The sequence below is a fragment of the Lutra lutra genome, chromosome 1 (assembly GCF_902655055.1).
Source record: "Lutra lutra chromosome 1, mLutLut1.2, whole genome shotgun sequence".
Classification (NCBI taxonomy): Eukaryota; Metazoa; Chordata; class Mammalia; order Carnivora; family Mustelidae; genus Lutra; species Lutra lutra.
In genome coordinates this window covers 149,814,569-149,839,766 of record NC_062278.1, presented here as the reverse complement: position 1 = coordinate 149,839,766, position 25,198 = coordinate 149,814,569, and the positions used below count along the sequence as shown (strand labels likewise).

At 33.9% G+C, this 25,198-nt stretch overlaps 1 protein-coding gene across 1 annotated transcript in view; it reads right to left on the bottom strand.

The window, feature by feature from the left end:
• Positions 1-25,198, bottom strand: part of STT3B (STT3 oligosaccharyltransferase complex catalytic subunit B) — a 100,383-nt gene that overhangs the window by 23,330 nt on the left and 51,855 nt on the right. The window contains exons 4-5 of the mRNA XM_047738981.1: positions 12,162-12,227; positions 10,367-10,466 (exon numbers count right to left, since the gene is read on the bottom strand). Of these exons, the coding sequence (XP_047594937.1) occupies positions 10,367-10,466; positions 12,162-12,227 (166 nt within the window). The remainder of the gene's footprint in view (positions 1-10,366; positions 10,467-12,161; positions 12,228-25,198) is intronic.

The following is a 25,198-nucleotide window of genomic DNA, read 5'->3' as shown; positions in this document are numbered from 1 at the left end:
CTCCTCACAGAATTTTTTATTAAAAAGACAAGTATTTCCATTAAAAAAAAAGTGAGGATTACTTGCCAGGTAATATAAAATATCGCAAACTCAAATTGTTTAATATTGCCCTTCTCCTTGACTGTGTAAAATTAAATACACATTTCTGTACCTCATTTTAAGTTCCATTTACAAAGCCATGTTTTAAGACATAGAAAAGAAGAACTAGATATACTTCGGTAGAAAGAAATAGTGAAGTGACTCTCAATTCTTTTTTTTTTTTTTTTTTTTTAAATTTTTTATTTTTTTCAGCATAACAGTATTCATTATTTTTGCACCACACCCAGTGCTCCATGCAATCCGTGCCCTCTACAATACCCACCACCTGGTGCCCCCAACCTCCCACCCCCCACCCCTTCAAAATTCTCAGATCGTTTTTCAGAGTCCATAGTCTCTCATGGTTCACCTCCCCTTCCAATTTCCCTCAACTCCCTTCTCCTCTCCATCTCCCCTTGTCCTCCATGCTATTTGTTATGCTCCACAAATAAGTGAAACCATATGATAATTGACTCTCTCTGCTTGACTTATTTCACTCAGCAATGACTCTCAATTCTTAAAAATAAATAAAATTTTCACTAAAGTGAAAACATATTTTGTTGCTTTGTAGAATAGATGCTTTGTACAATAGCATCTAACACTGTGTTTAAAAATTACCTAATTAATTCATTCAAATATAAACTTTATGTCATTATGGTCAAGGCATTCTATATTAAGATCAACTCCATCCTCTAAGAGTTAGGTATGTAATTGGGAAAATCAGAGATGTACATAACTACAATACAATGAAACACATCAATGAAAAAACCCTGGCTCTATAAAAACTTCAAGGAGGGAGAGATCTCTTCTTGCCATCAGCACTGAAAAGACAGTGGACACCATCTCTACCATCCTCTAATGTTCTTAGAAGACCACAACAACACAAACCCACAGATAGCAATCATTCCCCACTAATTCTTCCCATGAACTTTCTAAGGAAACTTGTTCAAATAACTTACTATCCATAACTATCACAACTTTCTATCCATCCATGCTAACCTACTTCTCTTACCCTTTGAACCAGAAGAACAAAGCGTACCATCAAAGTAGAGAACTCTAAGAAAATGCACGATGCCAATAATGTTGTAAATCATTTATTACATCATGAAAACGTTACCACACTGCCATCCTGTGGAAGCACAGTTACTGGCATTCACTACTGCATATGATATTCCCAATATGCTCGAAGAATTCCAGAAAAAACTGTCATTAGGTATCTACAAGGTATACTAATCTGTTTGGTTATTTCTAGCCAAAGAAAATCTCTCCGACTTGGGTCAAATGCTAATCTTTTAAACAGAGCCTAAATGTCTTTTACTGTTAAAATACTTTATTTATTCTTTATCTAAGGGTATGTATGGGATAAGGACAAAATTATATAGAAAACTATGGCCCTTTACTTAAGGCACACAGATAAGTTGTTCTATAAAATAAAGGTACTGAAACTTCTGATTCAAGCTCCATTAAAATTTTAAGTTTTCAAGAAGCCCTCATCGTTCACCAAACTAACCTTTAAGTACCTTCTCCCTGACAAAGCAAAGACTTAAGTCGATGGTACTGTTTAGACTTATAAAATACTGTTGTACTTCCTTTTATTTAAAGTTGGAAAAGGTTTCGTGAATATTGCATTTCCACTAACTATGATCCACCATTAAATCACCTTAGCATTTCTGAGTTCCCTCATCTCCTGTTTGATATTTAATGGAAAGGTCTAACAAAATATTCCTTTGCCACTCTGCTTCTCTCTCAACCAAAACAGTATTAACCAAAAGAAACACCATGGGGAAATATTTGAGAATCCAACCAATTTTGCTTTATTAACAAATATGATTGAAGGACTATAAAACTATTGAAGCCTTTTAATAAAGATATTTTATTACTTGATTACTGTGAATCCTGGGTAAATAAGCAGGATAAAGAATGGTAAGAAACTTACAAGATATGAATTAAAGCTTAGAACTGAAAAAAAAAACCCCATAAAAATATGAATTCTTAATGATTAACAGACATATATAATAAGGAAAATAATTTCTCTTTTCCAAAGATGCTGCTCATCATTAACTATGTAGAGAATGGATCTTTGTGGTTGTTTTTCTTTTTTTTTAAGATTTTATTTATTTGAGATAGAGATAGACATTAGAGATTGAGAGAGTGAGCGAGAGCACCAGCCGAGCCCGGAGAGAGAGGGAGAGGGAAGAGCAGGCTCCCCACTGAGCAGGGAGCCTGACATGGGGCTTGATCCCAGGACCCTGCAATAATGACTTGAACTGAAGGCAGATGCTTAACCGACTGAGCCACTCAGGCACCCTGAGAATGAACCTTTGAAACAGATATTTTATAAGATCGATTTGCAAAAAGCAGCAATGACTTGTTCCAAACACTTGACAGAGAGACACCCAATATAACTTTTAAGAATAGCATATATATTTCATACGGATACCTAAAATAACACCAAGGATAGTACAGGAGAAAATAAACATACATCTGAGTTTGAGTTTTATTTCTGTCATGTGAAAACATTACTCATTTAATTTCTGCCAATGGTTAATAAGTTACCTAAGTACATTAAAATATAAAGTGTTTAAAGACTATATGAGGAACTCATGAAATATATGTAATTTTTACATAATGTAAAAGTATCAGATGATGTTCCTAGATAAATAATTAACTCCTTTAAAGCTAAGATTAGGTATTAAACTTAATATGCAAAGAACCAGTAATAGACAAATATCAGTCATTTGTCTGATTCACTCATAAACTTAATTCACTCATAAACTAAGTAAAATAAAGAATTTAAACCACGCAGATTCAATGTTATTACTAAAAAACTAAGCAATTTAAGTTCTTCTTAATGTAGCTCTTTTCTTAATGTCAATTAATATCACTAACTAGGTTTCTAAATTTATATAACTAATACGACTAAGACTCTGTTAATTTATACTACACAAACAAAAATTTTCTGGACTATGAAACAAAATTCAGTAAGAACAGATCCTTAAAGGAAATCTAATATCTGTTCTTCTAGATCAGAGTATGAAATGATTTACTGCTTCCGTACAGTTTGTAGAACATGAACATTCATTGTTTCTATTCACTGAAGAAACCTTTTGGATTAAGCTAATGATTACTGCTAAATCATAGGTAAGACTCTTGTTCTATATATCCTAGGTCTTAAAACAAGAAGACAGTAAAAGACTAATCCTTTGAAAACTAAATAATGAGTCATATTAACAATAGAGATGGCAGAAGCATCTTCAAGTGCACATGTAGGTATAAAATTTTCCCCCCAAATAAACTTTAAAGTACCCACTGAGAAAGTTGTAAAAGGAATCCTTATTATATACTAGTCTAAGGAGAATTTTCCCCTTTCTTTCCTCCAATAATTAGTTTCAATGCCTACTACAGGACAGTCATCTGGAAAACTCACTTTATGGAACTAATATTGCAATTTCTAACTTTAAAATGAAAACTTCACATAAAAATTTAGGGGGAAGGGACAATTATGATAGTTCCTGTTTGTCTTTCTGCTCTTGGCTTATGTTCTCTTGAAGGTATAATAAAGAAGAGAGGCAAACCAATTAATGCAAGATAAAACATCACTGATAAATTGAACATTCTAGATAGCATGGGAAAATCATGCTTTAGTGATATATAGACATATTCACACCTTATAAAAATCTATTTATAGGCTATAAATGTAATCTTTCATGTGGTAAATATTTACCAGCCATAAATATAAAAATGTATAACCTTTTATTATTTCAATATCTCAGATCTAAATTATTTAGTTTATTTATATACTGAATCCCTTTTAGGAGTCATTTTGTAATAAGTTAACTATTTAGAGTAGGTTTTTTTTTTTTTTTTCATTTTTTAAAATATTTTATTTATTTATTTGACAGACAGAGATCACAAGTAGGCAGAGAGGCAGGCAGAGATAGAGGAGGAAGCAGGCTCTCCACTGAGCAGAGAGCCCGATGCGGGGCTTGATCCCAGGACCCTGGGATCATGACCTGAGCCGAAGGCAGAGGCTTAACCCACTGAGCCACCCAGGCGCCCTAGAGTAGGTTTTTAAAGACATTCTATTACCTATAACTGTGTATCAGCACAAAAGGCAAGGACACCACTTTGATATTTAGCATTTCTAGCCCATAAAATGTTATTGGCAATTAAAAAAAAAAACATTTTAGAAAAAACTATTCTTTGTTTAGGTGTAATTTTTTTCTTTTCTGGGTTTTCATTTATTTAACTGTAAAATGAAGGTTAACTCTAATTTCTTGGGAAAATTACCCTTCAAGACAATAGAAGTTATGTTATGAAGTTAGAAGTTATGCAAGACGAGGAATGTCACTTCTATTTCATCAATTACCCCTATGCATCTACCTCAGTATGCTATTGCCCTGTAGTTTTTGTTAATTCGCAATACTCCTAATTCCTCTTTCCAGCAGACAACCCAGGGCTTTAGAATGGGAAATGTTAATAAAGACAAGTATTAGTACAAATAACAAAGAGTCAATGTCATAAATTCTTCACCTATTAAACTTCATATGAACAAATGGGAGGCATTTCTGATCTCAAGCCAACAAAATTAAAGCCTGTCATAGAGTTTTTCAAGGGACATTACCAAAACAAAGAATTCTACATACTTAAAAAAATAAAATTGGTAGTCTTTCCTATAGCAGACATCAGATTTTATTTTTGACAAGAATGCAATGAGGAGCAGAGATAGGAAAGTATATTTGTATCTAAGTAGAAATTAATGGACGGCAGCTAAATCTGGGTAGAAATAATAGATGATCAACAGATAGCATCTAAAATTGGAAAATAAAAATCAAGAAATAGGAGTTTCAAGTTGTGCTACTATGTTTTATAAGAAATATATATTTGGTCTTGATCCAATGTTCCTGGCACAGAGCCCCCAAACACCTGGAATTTCCTAAGTGATGAGAATGATTAAGGTGTTTTTTATTATGTTACTGGGTGACTTTTGCATCTCACCTAAGGATAAAGGCTGGTTGTCAAAGAGAACCAACCACATCATTAGTGGATCAGAATTTTAATCCCAACCCCTTGACCTCCAGGTATGGGTGAAAGGTTAAAGATTAAATTCAAATGGCCAATGGTTTAATCAATCATGACTACATAATGAAGCCTCCATAAAACTTCAGAAGGACAGGGTTCCAAAAACTTCAGGTTGAATAAGTGGAGATCTGGGGAAAGTGGAGTGCCTGGCATTCCCCATACCTGGCCCAATGCATCTCTTCCATCTGGCTGTTCCTGAATTATATCCTTTTATAATAAATCTGCAATCTTATAATTACTCTAGTAAATTAATCAAACCAAGGAGGGGATCATGGGAACCTATGATTTACAGCCATATGGTCAAAAGCACAAGTAACAACCTGGAATTGTGACTGGCATATAAAGCAGAGTGGCTAGTCTTGTAGGACTAAACCCTTAACCTGTGACATCTGACACTACCTAAGGATAGACAGTATCAGAATTGAGTTGAGTGTTATGATACTCAGCTAGTATCAGAGAACTGTTTGATGGTGTAGGAAAACCATCCCCACATGTTGGAACTGACGACCAGAATCCTTAGAAGCTTATTAGTGGTAAAAACCCAAAGAAACAACTGAAAGAACTGAAAGTGGTTGTCTCAACTTAAGAATTTAGGGAGTGAGCCATTAAGGAAAACATGGGAAAAAAACGTGATTTTGCTTATAAGCTTTGTAGTAATATTTGACTTTCTCAGTTACATACAATATTATCTTAAATTTTAAAATTATAAATAAAAATAAGCATACCACTCTATTAGTGTGTTTTAGTTGCTATTTGTTATTTTAAGTTAACATACCAGTGTTATTTCTCTATTTTTCTCATCATCAAAAATAGATATAGTAAAAGTGTATTTTCATTAAAAAAAAAAATCTTTAGATACCCTCAGTCTTTATCATCACCTCTCAGCCTCTGGAACTCTTTCTTCCTGTCTAGTTATTCCTTCATAAATTTAAATATCAACAGCAGAGGCAAACACTTAAAGATTTTTTTTTAGATTTTATTTATTTATCTGTCAGAGAGAGAGAGGGAGAGAGAGCGAGCACAGACAGACAGAATGGCAGGCAGAGGCAGAGGGAGAAGCAGGCTCCCTGATGAGCAAGGAGCCCGATGTGGGACTCGATCCCAGGACGCTGGGATCATGACCTGAGCTGAAGGCAGCTGCTTAACCAACTGAGCCACCCAGGCGTCCCGAGGCAAACACTTAAATAGCACTTTTCATTTAATCTTAAAATTCCACAAGGTGGGAATCATTATCTCCATTTGTTTACGTGAGGACATTAGAGCATAAAGAAATTAAGTAATCTGCCCAAATTTGCACCACTAGTAAGTGACTAGACCAGGAATTGAATCCTGTTAATTTGGCTTTTCAGTTCATACTCTTACCCTGATACGGCACCTCTCATTTATAGTTACATCATCACAAACTCTCTGTAAGTCTGTTTCCCATATTATTTCCTCCTCTCAAGATCAAGATTTACCTCCAAAACTTTCAGAAGGACATAGTCAATTGGAAAGCCTAACAAGGCAAGACTTTCCTGAAACTCAAAAGTTAAAACTCCTTCTCATTTCCATTTTGTTCATATGCTAGAATTACACTGTAATAATGAAATTATGTTGTATAATATAAGCTCCCTAGAAAAGGACCATCTTTGATCATCTGTGCATCTTAATGGCTAGCACAAAACTTAGTATCTATTAAACATTTAATTCTCTAGTGAACCAATTTGCTTAAATTTCCTAGGGTACAATTAGATAAACTAAATTCTAGTGCTTCCAGCTTTTGTATCCTAGAATTTTTACATGCAATATTTCTTTTAAGTTCTTCTGTTATTTAGCGTATGCTTTGTTTATATATGCCAAGTATAATACAATGCCTAAAATTTATGGTTTTACTATTTTTGGTTTTACTTTTTATTTTATTTTTTTAAAGATTTTATTTATTTGCAGAGAGAGAGAGCACAACCAGGGGGAATGGGAGGCAGAGGGAGAAGCAGACCCCCTGTCAAGCAAGGAGCCTGATGTGGGACTCAATCCTAGGACCAGGGATCATGACCCAACCAATTGAGCCACCAGGCATCCCTGGTTTTACTTTTTAATAAAAAAAAATTGGGGGGGGGGCACCTGGGTGGCTCAGTCAGTTAAGCATCTGCCTTTGGCTTGGGTCATGGTCTTGGGGTCCTGGGATCAAGTCCCGCCATCAGGCTCCCTGCTCAGTGGGGAGCCTGCTTCTTGTCCCTCTGCCTGCTGCTCCCTCTGCTTGTGCTCTGTCAAATAAATAAAGTCTTTAAAAAAATTTTTGTTTTGTTTTGTTTTTTTAAAGTAAGCTCTATGCCTAACGTGGGGCTTGAATTCACGACCCTGAGGTCTAGAGTTACATGCTCCATGGAATGAGCCAGCCAGGCACCCGTCTGGTTTTAATTTTAATGAACTCAATAGCAGGATTACCTTTCTTCACTCACAAACTCTACAATCCTAGAATAATTTGTACAGAACTAAAGTATGTAGTATGTCTATAATACTCAACTCGTTATAGGATGATTCCATCAGTTAATATTACCATAAAAATACACTGTGGATATAAAAAGTAATTCTGTTACAAAAAATGTGATTGTTACTCTCCTTACTCAAATGACTTCACTAAAACAGACAATAAAACAAACTCCTCAGTGACATTTAAAAATCATTTATCAATACTAAGAAATTAATTTCTTCCTTCTCCTTAAATTATTAGTCTAATAAGACCCTTATAAACCATCAGAGATAAAATTCACATTTCTATAAATGAAAGAGCAAGTCTCATTTATTATGACTTTAGTACATGTTCATTAGAGAAAATCTGGAAAGCAGAGAAAAGTATGAAGAAAAAAATATCAGTAGTAGTCCTTGCTGTCTGCTTTTTATTAACATTTTCTTATATCATCAAATACCAATTTTAATGATATCATAATATTTCATATATGGCAACACCATAATTTAAGTGTAATTTAAATGTCCACTAGAGAAATTAAAATTTCTCTAGTGGGCATTTAAACTATTTTCACGATTATAACTTCCATCATAGTGAACACCCCTAAATATGTCTCCATATCTTTAGTAATTTCTTTGATAAAAAGTGTAATAAATTTTTACAAAGTTTAAATAATTTTATATCTTATTAGCGTTATGTGATACCTGCAAACCAGTCTTTCTATAAATGCAAAATAAGAAGTGGGTGTTCTTTTTTCTTGTTAAAACATCAGAATCCTACTTGTAACATAGTTTTGTATAATTCACATTCCAATATAGCTACATATACCAAGTCCAAAATATTTCTTAACAAAATAAATTTAACTTTATACAACAATTCTTCCCCACCCAAATTTCAAGTAGTAGGGGCTTTTCTTTTCCCTTACCTACCCAGTTCACTCCATTCCTGTGCCACACCTACCCTATACAACCATATTATCTTCCATGTGCTCCCCTTTCCACATGTGAACAAACTTGAGTTTTCCCTGGCTTACCAACATATTCTAAAGACATATGGAAAAAATTTACTGAAAGGGAAAACCATTTTTCATAATTATTTCAAATGATTTTTTTTTACTTCATTTAATTTGATACTGAGAACCCAATCAAATGTATGGTTATGAGTTTGCCATTTGTCAATTATTTCTTTATCCAAATGTTTCTGCTCACAAGGAGAGAGAATACAAAGAATGTTATGTGGTAAAATGAGAGGACAACTTGTACATATATTTTATGATGCTTTCATATTTTTGAGGATCATTAGGTTAAATTGAACTTAAATCTTGATACATTCAGGAAAAGAAAGAATTGATTGTTCTATACCATCACTTTCCATCCATTTAGAAGCAAACTATGAAAGAGCATAAAACTTACCTAATATACTCTTAGTTATATGAATGGAATAAGCGATTAAGGAACAAGGAAGGTAAGGTACAGAGTCTGAATATCATCAAGTTATATGAGGTGTTCACTATTCTAACTTCACACACATAGATAGTATCCCCAAACTACTGTATTTTTTATCCCCCTGAAAAGAAGAAATATTTTCAAGAGCCAACTAAAGTTACCAGAGAAATCCTATCCATCACATACAAGATCGTTTCTTATTTCTCACCCTTAGTTCCTAGAGCTAACACTCAAGGGAAGTTGGGACAATGCTCCTGTTTAAAACTTTTATATGGTAACTCTATGATTAAGTTTTTAATCATGCCAAACTACTATTTTTTTTCTTTAATTAAGTAAATAAGTTTACATCTTTGTGTTACTGCTTACCAACAGCATTACCATAATGGAATTGTATTATTTTACTAGGACATTGCGTTCAGACAACTTTTCTGATTAATTCTACATATAAAAGTTCTGTCATAGAAAATGAGCTCTAAGATATGAGACAACATCTTTTAAGCATCTTATTCAGAAGACATGTTTTAAACCCCAGAGAGAAAATAAAGTTCATAGAAAAAAGTCTATGCTACTGTCTGAATCAGTGTGTCCCCCCACCAAATTCTTAAGTTTAAAACTAATGCCCAAGATGAAGGTATTATGAGGTAGCTTTTGGGAGGTAATAAAGGTACTGTGGGCTCCATGGAATAGTACCCTTTTAAAAGTGGTCCAGAGAACTAGCTCAGCCTTTCTACCATGTAAGGACAAAGCAAAAAGGTACCAGGTATGAACCAGGAAAGGAACCCTCACCAGAATGTGACCATTCTGGTACCTTAATCTTGGGACTTTCCAGTCTCCAAAACTGTGAGAAATTTCTGTTTTTTATATGTTACTTAGCCTGTAATATTTTGTTTTAGCATCCCAAACGGACTAATACTGCCATATATTATACAGAGAGGGCTTTCAAAAATTTATAACACTGTTTATTTTGAGGATATTTAATCTCATAGTGACTAAGCCAAATTTGAATAATATGTATATGTAAATGATTTCATTATAGAATGCCCATTCCCACCCCCCAAAAAAAGGCTGGGCTAACTAATATTAAAATTAGTATGTGTAGACTAATTTCTACAAAAATAAAAGAAAAACTCAAGGAAAAGTTGGTAGCAATGCACCTGGGTAAAAATGCCGACCCACCTTATCAATACAAAAAAAGAAAAAAAAAAATTATTTTTACCTTCTTATGAGTAATATGGCCAAACAGAAATGGCTGTTCAATGAAAAGAATGTATATGAAACATCTCTTAGAAGCCAAAATTTCAAAAGTCAAATCACTTACCTATGTACACTCTCTTGCTATATCTCTGCATCAGTAACAACACAAATACATGCAGTGGAATAAGGTTGATAATAAACACATAGCCACCCCAAGCAGAGACCTACGAGTTAAGAAATGCAAAGTTAAATAATTTAAGATGTTTGCTTTAAAAAATTAGGTAAGTTTTATTGTCATGACAATCTAAACATATAATGAAGACATAAATGCGATTCTCAACAATTTTGAGATATGCTTAAGATATTTATATAACTTACAAAAAAACTATTTCTACTTATTTTTATTGATTATTAAAATAACACAATCCCATAAATCCAACATGGTATTCTATGTTCACTGGAGAAATGGTCAAATTAAAGAAGAACACTAAGAACATTATAATTTGTCAATCGGTAGTAAAAAGTCTTTTTCATGAGGGTAAGGATTCTTTGGATATAGATCATAAATTTTTAAAAGAAAAAAAAGGATCTTACTTCCCCCATTTTTGATAATTACATTGCAAGAAGCTTGACTGAGAATAAGAACAATCAATGTTAGCACCAGTCAACAAGTGAATTACGAGGAACACTCAGATAATCTGGATATATTTTGAGATATTCAAAATAAAAGTGCTACCTCGAGTAGAAATTACTTCCTACTAATGGATTACAAATCAAGATTCCATTTTAATATTTAGCATATATCATAAAATCAGAATATTCTATTTAATCAGAATAACTGAGTATGTTCTAGTCTAATTTTTTTTTTTAAAGTAAGCTATATGCGGAAAGTGAGGCTTGAACTCCATGACCCTGAGATCAAGAGTCACATGCTCTACCAACTGAGTCAGCCAGCCATCCCTGTCCTGGTCTAAATTAATAAAGATTCTAAAGATAAGGTTTATTCTCAACCCAGAGTATTACTTTTCTGAGTACATTCAATAGGCAATAAGCTCTTGTCAAGATAAAAATTTTAGGGGTGCACTAATAATTAAAAGCTTAGAGTAACTGTTTTACCAAGTCACACTAGGAGAAGAGATGTTAACATATATATTGTAACAATGCTACCCTTGTCTAAAACGTTTCAGGACCACTTGTAATGAACTACCCACCTTCAGTGTACAATGCATATAGGAATACCAGTTTAGTGCTTCAGTCCCATGCTATTTCGCACCAAAAACAATGTTACTATGATTGAGCACAGGTCCTAACTGAAGGACTTCAAATTACCTTCAAAATTTAAATGTAAGCTTCAAAGAAAATGGGTACAACAGCACAGAATATGTCTTAGGCTTTAACCATTTTAAAAGGGGCATGGATAATTTGGATGCATATATTCCATGATATTTGTTTAAAAACGGGAAAAAAGCTTACCTAAAATTATCACTAATTTTCAGCATAAAACTACTATATAGGCTGTGCTGTGGGGAGGAAAGGCAGGAGAATGAAGAGGTAATTTTGATCCTAATCTTAAGTAATCTATTATAAAAAGTATATAGGTAGTTCCTAGAGGATAGGACCATTATTTAGAAAAAGTTAAACATCTGAAAAGGAAAATTTTTGTTTTTCTTGCTGCAAATATTATATTTGAGGGGTTGAATATTAGCTCTCCCACTAAAACAAAGTCCATACACACCCCAAGGACGGAGGTAGGGAAGAGGATGGCAATAATAAATAGGAATGCATTAAGCATCCTAAAGATTTCAGGAGAAAGGAAGTGGAGAACTAGTCTAGATGAGAAGAAAATGATGATGAAGAGGAATTGGTCTAATTGCCAAATACTTGCTAGACCTCATATAGTTTCAAATATGAATTCTTACCATATAGAAATACGATAAGCAGCAGCACATTGTCCAAAAAACTGACCCAGTTTTTACAGATTTTACCTAAAACACAAACAGGCAAATGTTTATAAATGTTCCTACTAAATAAACAAAGTTAAATATTTAGTACACTGTACTACAAAAAGCTAAAGTTCTATATTTAAAGAAAGTACAATGGTTATTCAGATATTCAGATCCACTTAATATATGTATTTAGAACACTGGGCAGGAGTCAGACATTTTATAAATAGCCCTGATTTTTCTGTTGCTCTTATGCAGTTTTTAGGAAAAATCATCTTAAAAGAAAAAAAAATATTTTTCTATTTGCTTTACTATTTTAAAATGATTAATATCAACAAATTGAGATTTTAACTAAATAAATTTATTCAGCAAATCTACATTTTTATATGTGACTGGTTTTCTTAGGCATAACACCTTAATCTGTAAGTTTTCATCATTTGAATATATATATCTTATATACAATTCTAATTATGAGCATCCATTTTTGAAAACCTATCATCAGGGATTTTCATACACCATAACCAAGAACAATAAGCAATAAATAATAATCTATATCCTCAAGAAATTGATAGTCCTACAATAATTTCTAGAGTATGTCAGTAAAATTCTCAAAGACTGAATCAGAAAAGGAACCTGCAATTAATGAAAGGTTAAAAAAAAATGACAAATCTCTACTGTCTAAAAAAAACTAACCTAAGAAATAATTCCCAGATAAGTTTATATGCTCCTCTGAAAATAATGGTTTGGTTTAGAAAACTGAATTTTAAGTTTCAAAAGCACAAGTTCTAAATACTTACTTATGCCAAGAGCAAAAATGTCATCTTTATTTAAAAAAAAAAAAAAAAAAAAAAAAAAAAAAATATATATATATATATATATATATATATACATACACACACACACACACACACACACACACCTGATTTCAAGGAATTTACGTTTAAAAGGGCTCTGCTAGTACATTAAAACAAACTACAGGTGACATGTAATCTTTGGGGAACTGTAAAGCAAACACACACCCGACAGGAATGAAAGGAGGGGGAGAGGAAGGAAAGAGAAAACATTCCTAGTTTACAGCGCTTAAAGATATATTATCAGGCTGACTTCTATTAGAGTAATGAAAGATTGCTTTGAATTCAACATCGTAGCATATGTGTGACAAAACACATCCCCTTTCCCCCACTGAAACTAGTTTGATCTATGCTGAAATGTGAATAGGGAAGGTAGTATATTAAAAAACTGACCTTTTAAAAGTGAAAAAAATTTCCAGGGATGATTAGAAATTATTCCTATAATAGCCAATCTCTAGAGAGTGGAGAAGTGAGATGGAACCAAGTGCTAATACCAAAACCAGAGACCAAGAGACAAATTAGAGAGACCAAAGATGATTTTTAGAAAGGAAAACAGCTACCAGGGAAATGGGAATGAAAAGAATGTTCAGGAAGGCCTAATTCTTTTATTTTTTTTAAGATTTTATTTATTTGAGGGAGAGAGAAAACAAACATGGCGGGGGGGGGGGGGGTGGTAGGCAGAGGGAGCCAGGAGCCTGAGGACACAGGGCTTGATGATCCCAGGACCCTGGGATCATGACCTGAGCCACCCAGGTGTCCCAAAAAAGCCTAATTCTAAGTGGGGAGACTAGAAGAAATAGTGTTCTCAGAGGATGAGATGCTCCAGAAATAAAATGGAATCCCAAAAACAGGGGCAAGAAGGCTAGGGCAGGTAGATCAATAAAGAAGAAAAAAAAATGATTCTACCTAGCGACTGAGAAAAAAAGGCTATTCAGTGAACTGAAGGTAGAAAAGACAAATGTTGGCAGGGAAAACTTGCAAATGACCATTCAGTGCTTTATATTTGTGTGTCAGTTATTTTATTGCGTCTTAGCTCCAAATGCATGCTTCAATATATATTCTATGATAAGCAACAGACTACTTTCTAAGTATTTCTCCTTCAAAGTGAGTATGATGTTAAGGTTTCTTGGTAGAGGGTGCTGAAGGAACACTGTAGCAGAGGCTCTCCAACCATTTCAGGTGTACACTGGTGTTGGTGGTTTGGGTGTGAAAACATCTTGTAGTGCTGACCCTGGCCATGTAGCAGAACACGATCCTCCTATGACTCTGCAGCCTTGGTCTAGTAATAACTTTTCTGCAGTCCTCTTGACATGGTAACCAAAAGCCCTATACAACACAGTCTAAAAGCTTCTTGCCCCTGCTGGTACCCAAACTTCCACTGCACACGATGCTATAGGTTACTAACTCCCCACTCCTGAATGCCTCACTCCAGAGGGTAGCCAATCACCTGTCATGCAGCTCCAAAGCAGCTCTAGGCTGTGTTAACCATCAAACTTCTCTGGGCCTGGTGGGTGGAACCACACTCTCTCTAATGAAACCTGAATCCTAAGTTTGTCTTTCCTTGACTACCTTCCCTCAGCCCGAGTATATCATATAGCATTTCCTTCTGTATTACTCTTCTATCATAGTTAATACTTCTTTTCCTAAAACTCTCCTTATGTAATCTACTGTGACTGACTGGGCCCAGTCCTGCTACAATCTATTACCAAAAAATACTTATAAAATATACTAAGTATAGTCCATATCCTAAAATTACCTCAAACCCTAAAAGTAACTGTGTAGGCTGAGAGAGAATGAGAAAAGGAATCAAACATATTCTGCTGTATTTACTAATAGACAAAACTCTGCAAGGCTATGCTGGACGCACAAATTGTAACTCAAGTCATGACCCAACTGGAGAGGTAAGACACAAAAGCAAGAACTAAAGTCAAAGCACAGTATGACTGAGACCACATGTTAAGTGTAGACACTGAGTGGCATAAGGTCCTTATAACCTGTTGTATTTATAACCTGTTGTATTACCTGTTGGTAACAGAAATACAAGATGGGAGGATGGTATATATGACTGAGTGTTGAAGTTTGTATTTACAGTGGTAGGAATGCAGACAAAGAGGAGAAGCTATGTTCAAAGCCAAATGAACATGTTTTGATGAACTACTAGAATTAGAGAGTAGTAGAGAAAAAAGTTGAGAACTCCTAGTTTTCTACCTTGCAGCACTACAACCCATTAGTGGGGAAGAGGAAGGCCAAGTGATGGTAGGTTTGGATAGGGTTTATTTTTTTTTTTAACTCGGTCTTTGACATGTTAATATTAAAACTCCTGAATTAGAATTCTTCAACAATGGAACTAGAAATCAGGAGGAAAAAATGTCTGGGAAATTCCCAAATATTAGGAAACTAAAAACATGTTTCTAAAGAACCCATGGGTCAAAGAATCAAGAATTAGGAAGATATTTTAACTACATGACAATGAGAACACAACATACCGAAATATATGGAGTATAGCTAAAGCAATGATGAAAAGCGTAATTTAAATTTCATATTAGAAAAACAAACAGCTAAAACAACTTGACTTTAACACCAAGAAGCTATAAAGGAGCAAACCAAATACAAAATGGAGTAATAAAAGTCAAGAATTCAATGAAACAGAAAGCAAATACAGAGAAAAAGAAACAAAACCAGAAGGTGAATAAACTTTTAACTAGACTGACCAAGAAAAAAGATACAAATGACCAGTACTAGGAATAAGAGAGGTAACATCACTATAGACTGTACAGAAATTCAAAGAATTATAAAGGAGTATGATGAATAATTTATGCCAATGAATCAGGTCATATACATGAAATGAAAACTTTCAAAAAAGAAATATTTTACCAAATTATTCATAAAGAAACAAAATCAGAACAGAATTATGTAAATAAAAAATGAATTCGTAATTAAAAATCTTCCCAGGTTCAGATGGTTTCACTGGGTGAAAATTATCAACAGTTATGGAAGACACAATACCAATCCTATAAAGATACTTTCAGAAAACAGAGAAGAAGGAAACACTTCCCTAACTATTTTAAGAGCCCAGTATAACCCTGAGATCAAAGCCAGACAGGGGAGCCTCCATAGCTCAGTCAGTTAAGCATCTGCCTTGGCCTCAGGTCATGATCCCAGGATCCTGGGATCAAGCTCCCAGGGCTGAACTCCATTTCTCCCTCTCCTTCTGCCCCTCCCCATTGCTTGTGCTCTTGGGCAAGCGGTCTCTCAAGTAAATAAATAAAATCTTAAAAAAACAAAAAACCAAAGCCAGACAAAGACATCACAAGAAAAGAAAACTACATGTTAATAATCCCTCATGGAAATAGATGAAAAAAAATTCTTAACAAAATATGAACAACACAAAACTGGCAATAAAAAAAGGATTGTGTATCATGAACAAGTGGAATCGATTCCATGAATTCAAGTTTGTTTTAACATCTGAAAAAAAAAAAAAATGAAAAACAAAAAACAAACAAAAAAAACCCAACAACAACGAAGTGGTTCCCAACTGCGGACTAAGGAGAAAGTACTCCTGGCATCTGTATGTGGATGTAAGGGATACACTAAACACTCGGCAACATAAGAAATAACTGCCTGTCCCCAAATGTCAACAGTATCAAAGAAGAGAAATATTGAATATAATTAGGGACAAAACCATATGATCATCTCAACAGATACAAAAAAGCTATTGACAAAATCTAACACCCATTCATGATAAGTATTCTCAAATTGAAAATATAAGAAAACTTCCTTAAGCTATGGTAAAAGACATCTATAAAAAACAACTAACATCATACTTAATGGTGAAAGTTTGAATGCTTTCCCTTTAAAATCAGGAAGGAAAGGATAAAAAAATTCTCACTGCTTCTACTGAACACTGTTAGAGGTTCCAACCAGTATAATGAGGCAAGAAAATTTCTGTTCTTAGAAAAATATTGTTAAAAAAATAAAAGGACAAGCTACAGACTGGGAATAAATGTTTACAAAACATACATCTGATAGAAAACTTGTTTCCAAATATAAAGAACTCTTATAACTCAATAATAAGAAAACAACCCAAGCAAAACACAGGCAAAAGGTCTGAAGAGACATTTCAAAGAAAAATCAGAATGCGAAATAAGCACATGAAAAGATGCTCAATGTTACTCACTGGAGAGAAGCAAATTAAAACCATGAGATACCACTATATACCTACTCGAATGGCTTAAATTTAAAAAATCTGAACATATCACATGCTGGTAAAAGCAGAGTAAATGCAATGCCTCATACTTTGGTGGAAGGAATGAAAAATAACACGGCCACTCTGGAAAACGGTTTTGGCAGCTGCTTATAAAATTAAACAGGTACTTTTTTTTTTTTAAATTTTATTTATGTATTTGACAAATATCACAAGTAGTCAGAGAAGCAGGCGGGGAGAGAGAGGAGGAAGCAGGCTCTCCGTGTAGTAGAGAGCCTGACGTGGGGCTCGATCCCAGGACCCCGGGATCATGACCCAAGCGGAAGGCAGAGGCTTCAACCCACTGAGCCACTCAGGCACCCCAACAGGTACTTATATTACAAACCAGCAACCCCACACACACCTAGGCATCGGTCCAAAAGGAATACTAATATATGCTCATATGCAGAACTGTATGCAAATACTTATAACTACTACATCATAAAAATGCCAAAAATTGGGAAAAATAAGCAACAGTATATCCATATAGTACACCCATACTACTTAGCAATAAAAAGCAACAAACTACTAAAACATGCAAAAACATGGATGACTCTCAAGTCTTATGCTAAGTGAAGTCAGCCATACATAAAGAACCACCTTTTACTGCATGTTTCTACAATTTGGCATTATGGAAAACAAACTCCCAAAAATATGTAGATAGAAATCAGATCTGCGGTTTCAAGAAATATGGGTTAAAGAGAGGACTGATTACAAAGGCAGAGGATAAAACCATTAAAAAAAAAAAAAATTCGATAGGCTGCAACAGTATGTACTGTTCCCAGTACTATTTCATCTGCATCAGCTCTGTCGTTGGTGAGTGCTAACACAGAGGTAAAAACAAACATGTACTCATCAATTTCTGTGTTCCTATAATGCTTTACAAATTAACTCATTTAAACCATATAACGTAGATACTATTATTACTTCCATTTTATAGCTGATTTAATAGACATGGGGGTGGTTTAAATAACTCCTAGTGATAAGAACGGAAATCCAGGAAAGAGGAAACCAGACCATGGCAGTTTGGCTCCAAAGACTCTACTCTTAAGTACTTGATCCTGACCAAAAAAAAAAAGTTTAGAAACTATAGGACACGAATCTAAAAGCATATTCAAAAATGTTTGGAAATGGTGCTTTGAAAACAGAGTACTTCATTTAAAAAATTCTGAAGACATAACTTGTAAGAGACATTAAGCAGTTTAAAAAGAAACATACCAAATGAGGAATGAGTAGACAACTTACATTTACATTTTGGAGATGAGACATAAAATGTTTTCAACTTCATGTCATTTGGCTACCAAAAAACTTCTCACAGTATTCAGAGCTGTTATTATGTTTATTTTCAATTGGTAAAGATCGAATTTGACATAAATGTAATTAATAAACTCTGTAACTAGAACGTTTTTTATATTTCATTTGTAAGAAAAGTGAATGAGAGTAAATTGTCAAACAATTTGCCCCAAGTCAGAAAATGAGTTCTTATGTAAGAACTCCAAACCAACTCATTTCAAATATTGGAGCTGCTTCTACTTTAAACCTATTTTAAATACGTTGCTTGAAAAAACAGAACAAAGGAAAACCTCGCAAAATAATTTAGTCCTTAGTGAGTATGCTTTATCATTCTGTCACATTATCATTCTTGTTTGCTCTTTAAGATTTTATTTATTTATTTATTTGTCAGAGAGAAAGAGAGAGAGCACACAAGCAGGCAGAGATGGAGAGAGAAGCAGGCTCCCAGGACCCTGGGATCATGACCTGAGCCAAAGGCAATGGCTTAACCCACTGAGCCACCCAGGTGTCCCTCACACTATCATTCTTAAAAGCAATAGGATACTCATAATTGCCCCTACCAGCTCATCAACTTCATTTAACTCTGTATAATCAACATATAAAACAGCACCAGTTCCACATTGTTCTACAAAAGTATCTGTTGAATTAATAAAACAAAATTATGCCACTTAAAAAGAATATTGTAATGGAGAACCCAATGCAAAATTCATATGGAAATACAAAGGACCCTAAATGTCCAAACAAAAATTATTAGTATATAAAAGCTAGCATTATGTTAACTTTGACTTATAATTCCAAATTTAGTTTTCTACATACTTTAGGAGACTAATACAACTAAAAGAATTCTTAGTTTATGTCTTTGCACACACAATGTATAAAAATCTAATTTTGTGACAAAAGGGGTAGGAACAGAGTTGTAAGGAGATTTTTTTATGTGCTACTGAAGATAAGCTAGTATAAATTGAAACAAGAGTATTATAATATTAGAATGATAAATGTAACTCCCATGGTAACCACAAAGAAAACAGCAATATAATATATACCAAAAGGAAATGAGAAAGACATTTAAACATTTCACTACAAAAAAAAAAAAAAAAAAATTTTTTTTTTTTTTTCAACACAAAAGACAGTAATTAGGGACAGAAAAGCTACTAGGCATGTAAAAAATAAATAACAAAATGTTAGAAATAAGATCTTTCTTATCAGGAAGCGCTTTAAATGTAAATGGCCAGAGAAAAACACTACAAGTAAACCTACTGACCAGTTATCACCTATGAACGCTGATGCAAAAATCCTCAACAGAATACTAAAAAACAAATTCAGCAGCTAGTATGTCAAGTATGAGAGTATAGAAAAACACGTTTAAACATGCAAAGACTTGAGGAATACTGTACTTTGAGACCTTCTTAAGGCATGTACCAGAGGAATACCTTGGTCCAACTGAGAAATATATATAAAAAATATTTTAAGGGGCACTTGGGTGGCTTAGTCCATCGAGCAACTGATCTCACGATCTTATGGGTGGTGGGACTGGGCCACACTGGGCTCTGTGCTCAGTGGGGAGTCTTCCTGAAGATTCTCTCCCTCTGCCCATCCCCCGACAAGCACATGTGCACACGTGCTCTAAATTAATCTTTAAAAATATTTTTAAAAATATCAATATACAAAATATGTGTTAATACACACTAAATAACATTCTGTTAATATACAACATATAATGTAAAAGCCATATATGGAAAAGTCCACAGCAAACATAATGGTGAAAGGCTGAAGTTTTTCCTGAAAGATCAGGAGGACAAGGCCTACTTTTGCACTTCTAGTCAATATAATACAGCTGGCCCTTGAACAATGCAGGGGGGTTAGGGGCACTGATCCCCACACAGTTGCAAATTTGCATACAACTTTTGACACTAAAAAACTTAACTACTACAGCCTACCATGGACTGGAACCTTACCCTGAACATAATCAGCTGATTGAAACATACTTTAATATGTTACATGTTTTTACCATGTATTCTTACAATAAAGCCAAAGAAAGTATTTTAAAAATCATAAGGAAAATACATTTATATGCTGTACTTTATCTCTTGAAAAAAAAAAAATCCACATAAGTGAATCCAGGCAGTTCAAACCTGTGTTGTTCAAAGGTCAACTGTACTTGAAGTTTTAGTCGGAGCAATCAGACAAGAAAAAGGAAAGGCATCCAAATTAGAAAGAAGTAAAATGATTCCTATTTGTACATAATATGATTTTATATGTAGAAAACCTTAGATTACACACATACACAAGCAATCAGACCCGATAAATGAATTTGGCTAAGTAAGCAGGATACAAAGTCAATATACAAATAGCAGTTGTATTTCTATACCAACAATGAACAATCTGAAAAGAAAATTACTGAAAAAATTCAATTTCAATAGCATCAAGAATAAAATACTTATGAATTAACAATGAAAGACTTCTAACAATGAAAACTCTAGAACACTGCTATACAAAATTAAAGACATAAATGGAAACATCCCATGTTCATTCATGAATTGAAAGACAGTATTAAGATAACAATACTACTCAAAGTGATCTACAAAGTCGATGTATTCAGATTCAAAATCCCAATGATGTTTTTTGCAGAAGTAAAAAACCCATTCCATAATTCATACACCATCTCAAAAGACCCCTAATAACCAAAAGTATCTTGAAAAAGTTCAAGCTAGAGAAAACATACTTCCTGATTTTCAACCAGGGTGCCAAGACCATTCAATGGGGAAAGGATAATCTTCAATAAATGGTGCTGGGAAAGCTGGACATCTGTGCAAAATAATGAAGTTGAACCCTTACCTAACACTATATACAAGATTGACTCAAAAAGATCTAAATGTAAGACCTAAAACTCCTATAAGAAAACACAGGGCAAAAAGCTTCATCACATAAAATTGGCAATGATTTCTCAGATAAGACACCAAAAGCAAAGCAGCAAAAGAAAAGACTCACAAATTGGACTTCATGGAAAATTAAAACCTGTCAAGACAATATAATAAAAAGGCAACTCATGGAATGAGAAAAAATATTCAGAAGTGATGTATCTAATAATGGATTCATATTGAGAATATATAGAGAACTCCTAAAACTGATCAACAGCAACAAGAAAAACCTGATTCAAAAATGGGCAAAGGACTTGAATAAACATTTCTCCAGATATACAAATAACCACAAGCAAAGATGCTCAACATCATTAGGTACCAGGAAAGTGCAAACCAAAACTACAATGAGATACCATCTCATACCCATTAAGATAGCTACTATCCAAAAAAGGAAAAAAAAAAAAAAAAAGGGAATTAGAAAAAGAAAAAAAAAAAAAAGAAAATAACAGGTGCTGATAAGGATGTGAGAAAAACTGGAACCCTTGTGTACTGCTGATGAGAATGTAAATTGATACAGTGGCTATGGAGAACAGAAAGATAGTTCTTAAAACAATAGAAAACAGCATTATCACATGATCTGGCACTGAACTTCTGGGTAGGTACTGCAAAGAAATGCAAACAATATCTCACAGATAATCTGTACACCTATGTTCATAGCAACGTCATTCACAATTGTTAAGATATAAAAGCAACCCATGTGTCCATCAACTGATGAATGGATAAACAAAATGTGGTATATCTAAACAAAGTGGAATGTTATTCTGCCTTAAAAAGAAAGGATATTCTGACATATGTTTACAACATGTATGAACCCTGAGGACATGATATTACACTAAGTGAAATAAGCCAATGACAAAAAGACAAAAAATGTATGATTCCACTTATATGAGATACTCAGCGTAATCAAAACGAAAGAGACCAAAAGCAGAATGGTGATTGCCCGGGACAGGGGAGGGAAGAACGGGGAGTTACTGTTTAATGGATTATAGTTTCAAGTTTCCTAAGATGAAAAGTTATAGAGATGGATAGTAGTAGTGGTGAATGTATTTAAGGTACTTATAAATGGTTAAATTTTATGTGTATTTTATCATAATAAAAACAAGAGTTACGACCTCATACCAATAGGGGATATATTAAAAACACACAAACACAGAAAAAAGTATTGGCAAGGATTTAGAGAAATTATAACCTTCCTAAATTGTTGGTAGGAATGCTATGCACATGGTACAACCATTGAGGGAAACAGTCTTCAGGTTTCTCAAAAAGTTACACAGAGTTACCATGTGAACCAAACAACTCTACTCTTCGATAAAACATACATCCACACAAAAACTTGTACACAATGTTGTTAGCACCATTATTCATAATAATCAATATGTGAGAACAACTCAACTGTCCCAACAACTGATGGCTAAAAATAAAATAAAATAAAATAAAATAAAATAAAATAAAATAAAATAAAATAAAATGCAGCATACCCATATAATGCATCATTCAGCCATTAAAAGGAATGAATTACTGATACATGTGAACAACACGAATGATAATGCTAAGTGAATGGAAGCCATACATAAAAGGTCACATATTTTACGTGGGTTTTACTTATATGAAAAATCTAGAACTGGTTAAGTTTATAGGGGCAGAAATTAAATTAATGGAGGGAAGGGGAATTGGGAAAATACAGTTTCTTCCGGGGTGATAAAATGTTCTGTAAATAAGTAGAAGATATGAAAAAACACTAAGTTATATACTTTAAAATGGATGAAATAGTGATTTTTTTGTTATATGAGTTTTGTCTCAATTTCCAAAAGTTAAATTTTTAAAATGGTGAAAGGTAATTAAAATACCAGCTAAGGCACTCTTGCTATGGTTCAGACTCATATGTTAAAAAACAACAAAAAGCAAAAAACTAAGAAATACAAGGGCACCTGGGTAGCTCAGCTGGTTGAGCGACTGACTCTGGATTTCACTCAAGTCATAATCTCAGGGTCGGTAGTGAGATCAAGTCCCATGTCAGGCTCTGCACTGGGTGTGGAACCTGCTCAAGATTCTCTCTCCCTCTGACCCTCCCTACCTCTGCTTGCACATGCTCTCTCCAAAAAATTAAAAAATAAAACACAAAACTCTACAGACAATACCACTTTTGTGTTTTTCTTCTCACTTCTGTGTTTCTTAAAAATATAAAGAAATTAAAGAAGTGATGAAATGCAAATGGTAATATCTAGGTGATGGTTTCTGTACATTATTTTTCTGTTTTCAAATTTCTAACAAATAGGATATATTATTTATTTATTTATTTATTAAGATTAATGTATTTATTTGAGAGAGAGAGAGGATGCATGTGGTGAGGGGAGGGGTAGAGGGAGAGAGATTTTTTTTTTTTTTTTTTTTTAAGATTTTTATTTATTTGTCAGAGAGAGAGGGAGAGAGAGCGAGCACAGGCAGACAGAATGGCAGGCAGAGGCAGAGGGAGAAGCAGGCTCCTGCCGAGCAAGGAGCCTGATGCGGGACTCGATCCCAGGACGCTGGGATCATCACCCGAGCCGAAGGCAGCTGCTTAACCAACTGAGCCACCCAGGCGTCCCGGGAGAGAGATTCTTAAGCTGACTCTACAGTGATTGCAGAACCCGATGCAGGGGTCAATCCCACATCTTAAAGATCACCACCTGAGCCAAAACCAAGAGTCAGATGCTTAACCCATTGTGCCACCCAGGCACTCCAGGATATATTATTTTTTTAATTATAAAATGTTTCAAATATATAGAAGAATAAAGAATAGACTTCTAAATGAGAATAGTCATTTACTTCAGATGATTTTATTAAAAATTTTAACAACATAGTGGAACGTCCCTTAAAACTCCTTCCTCAAAAATCACTTACTCACACTATATTGAGAACAACCACTACCATGAAGTTGATGTACATGATGGATATATATGCTATATTTTTACTCACAACATATGGTATGATTTGTACTGTTTAAAATTTAAATAAAGATATCATACTGTACATATTGCACCTCAACTTATTTTTCCATTTGGCTTTATATTATAAAGATCTATCAACATTCATACATACTTTGAAAATTTTAAAGATTATATGTTAAAAGGCCTCAAAGAGATGTTCCAAATTTTGTGTTTTTTCCTTTATGCACAAAATTAAGACTATGTTTTTAAACAGTAGCATTAGCAGCATCCTACCGCTTGTCATCATATTCATCTCCATGGGTGTTTTCTTCTGAAATTCGAAATCAAGCAACCATCTACATTGTTGACTAAAACATTCTCCCCTGAAATTTCCAAAGTAAAAATTTCCAAGAGCTAAGTAATTTTAAAAGATGTAATTATTAAAGAGAAAAATAATGCATCCATTCACCTAGATACCTAAAAATATACTTAACACATAAAAAAGTATTCACATGTAAAATTTTTGGCCGTTTTCAACATTGAAAAAGTATGAGCAGAGGCTACAAGTAAAATAAAAAACAAATGCAAGCTTTAAGTTGAAGCCAGTACTAAGTAACATTCTTTTACGTGTTAAAAAGTAAATTGAGGTAACTTGGCAACATACTTCTGGTTTCTGGTTCCAAATAGAAGGAATCATTCTATCCTAACAGAAAGTAAAAACCTGAACAGACTGAAAAATCAACAACTCTTCCTGGATTTGTGAGGAAATGACAAAGGACAAATTGCTGCCCTCAAGATTAGA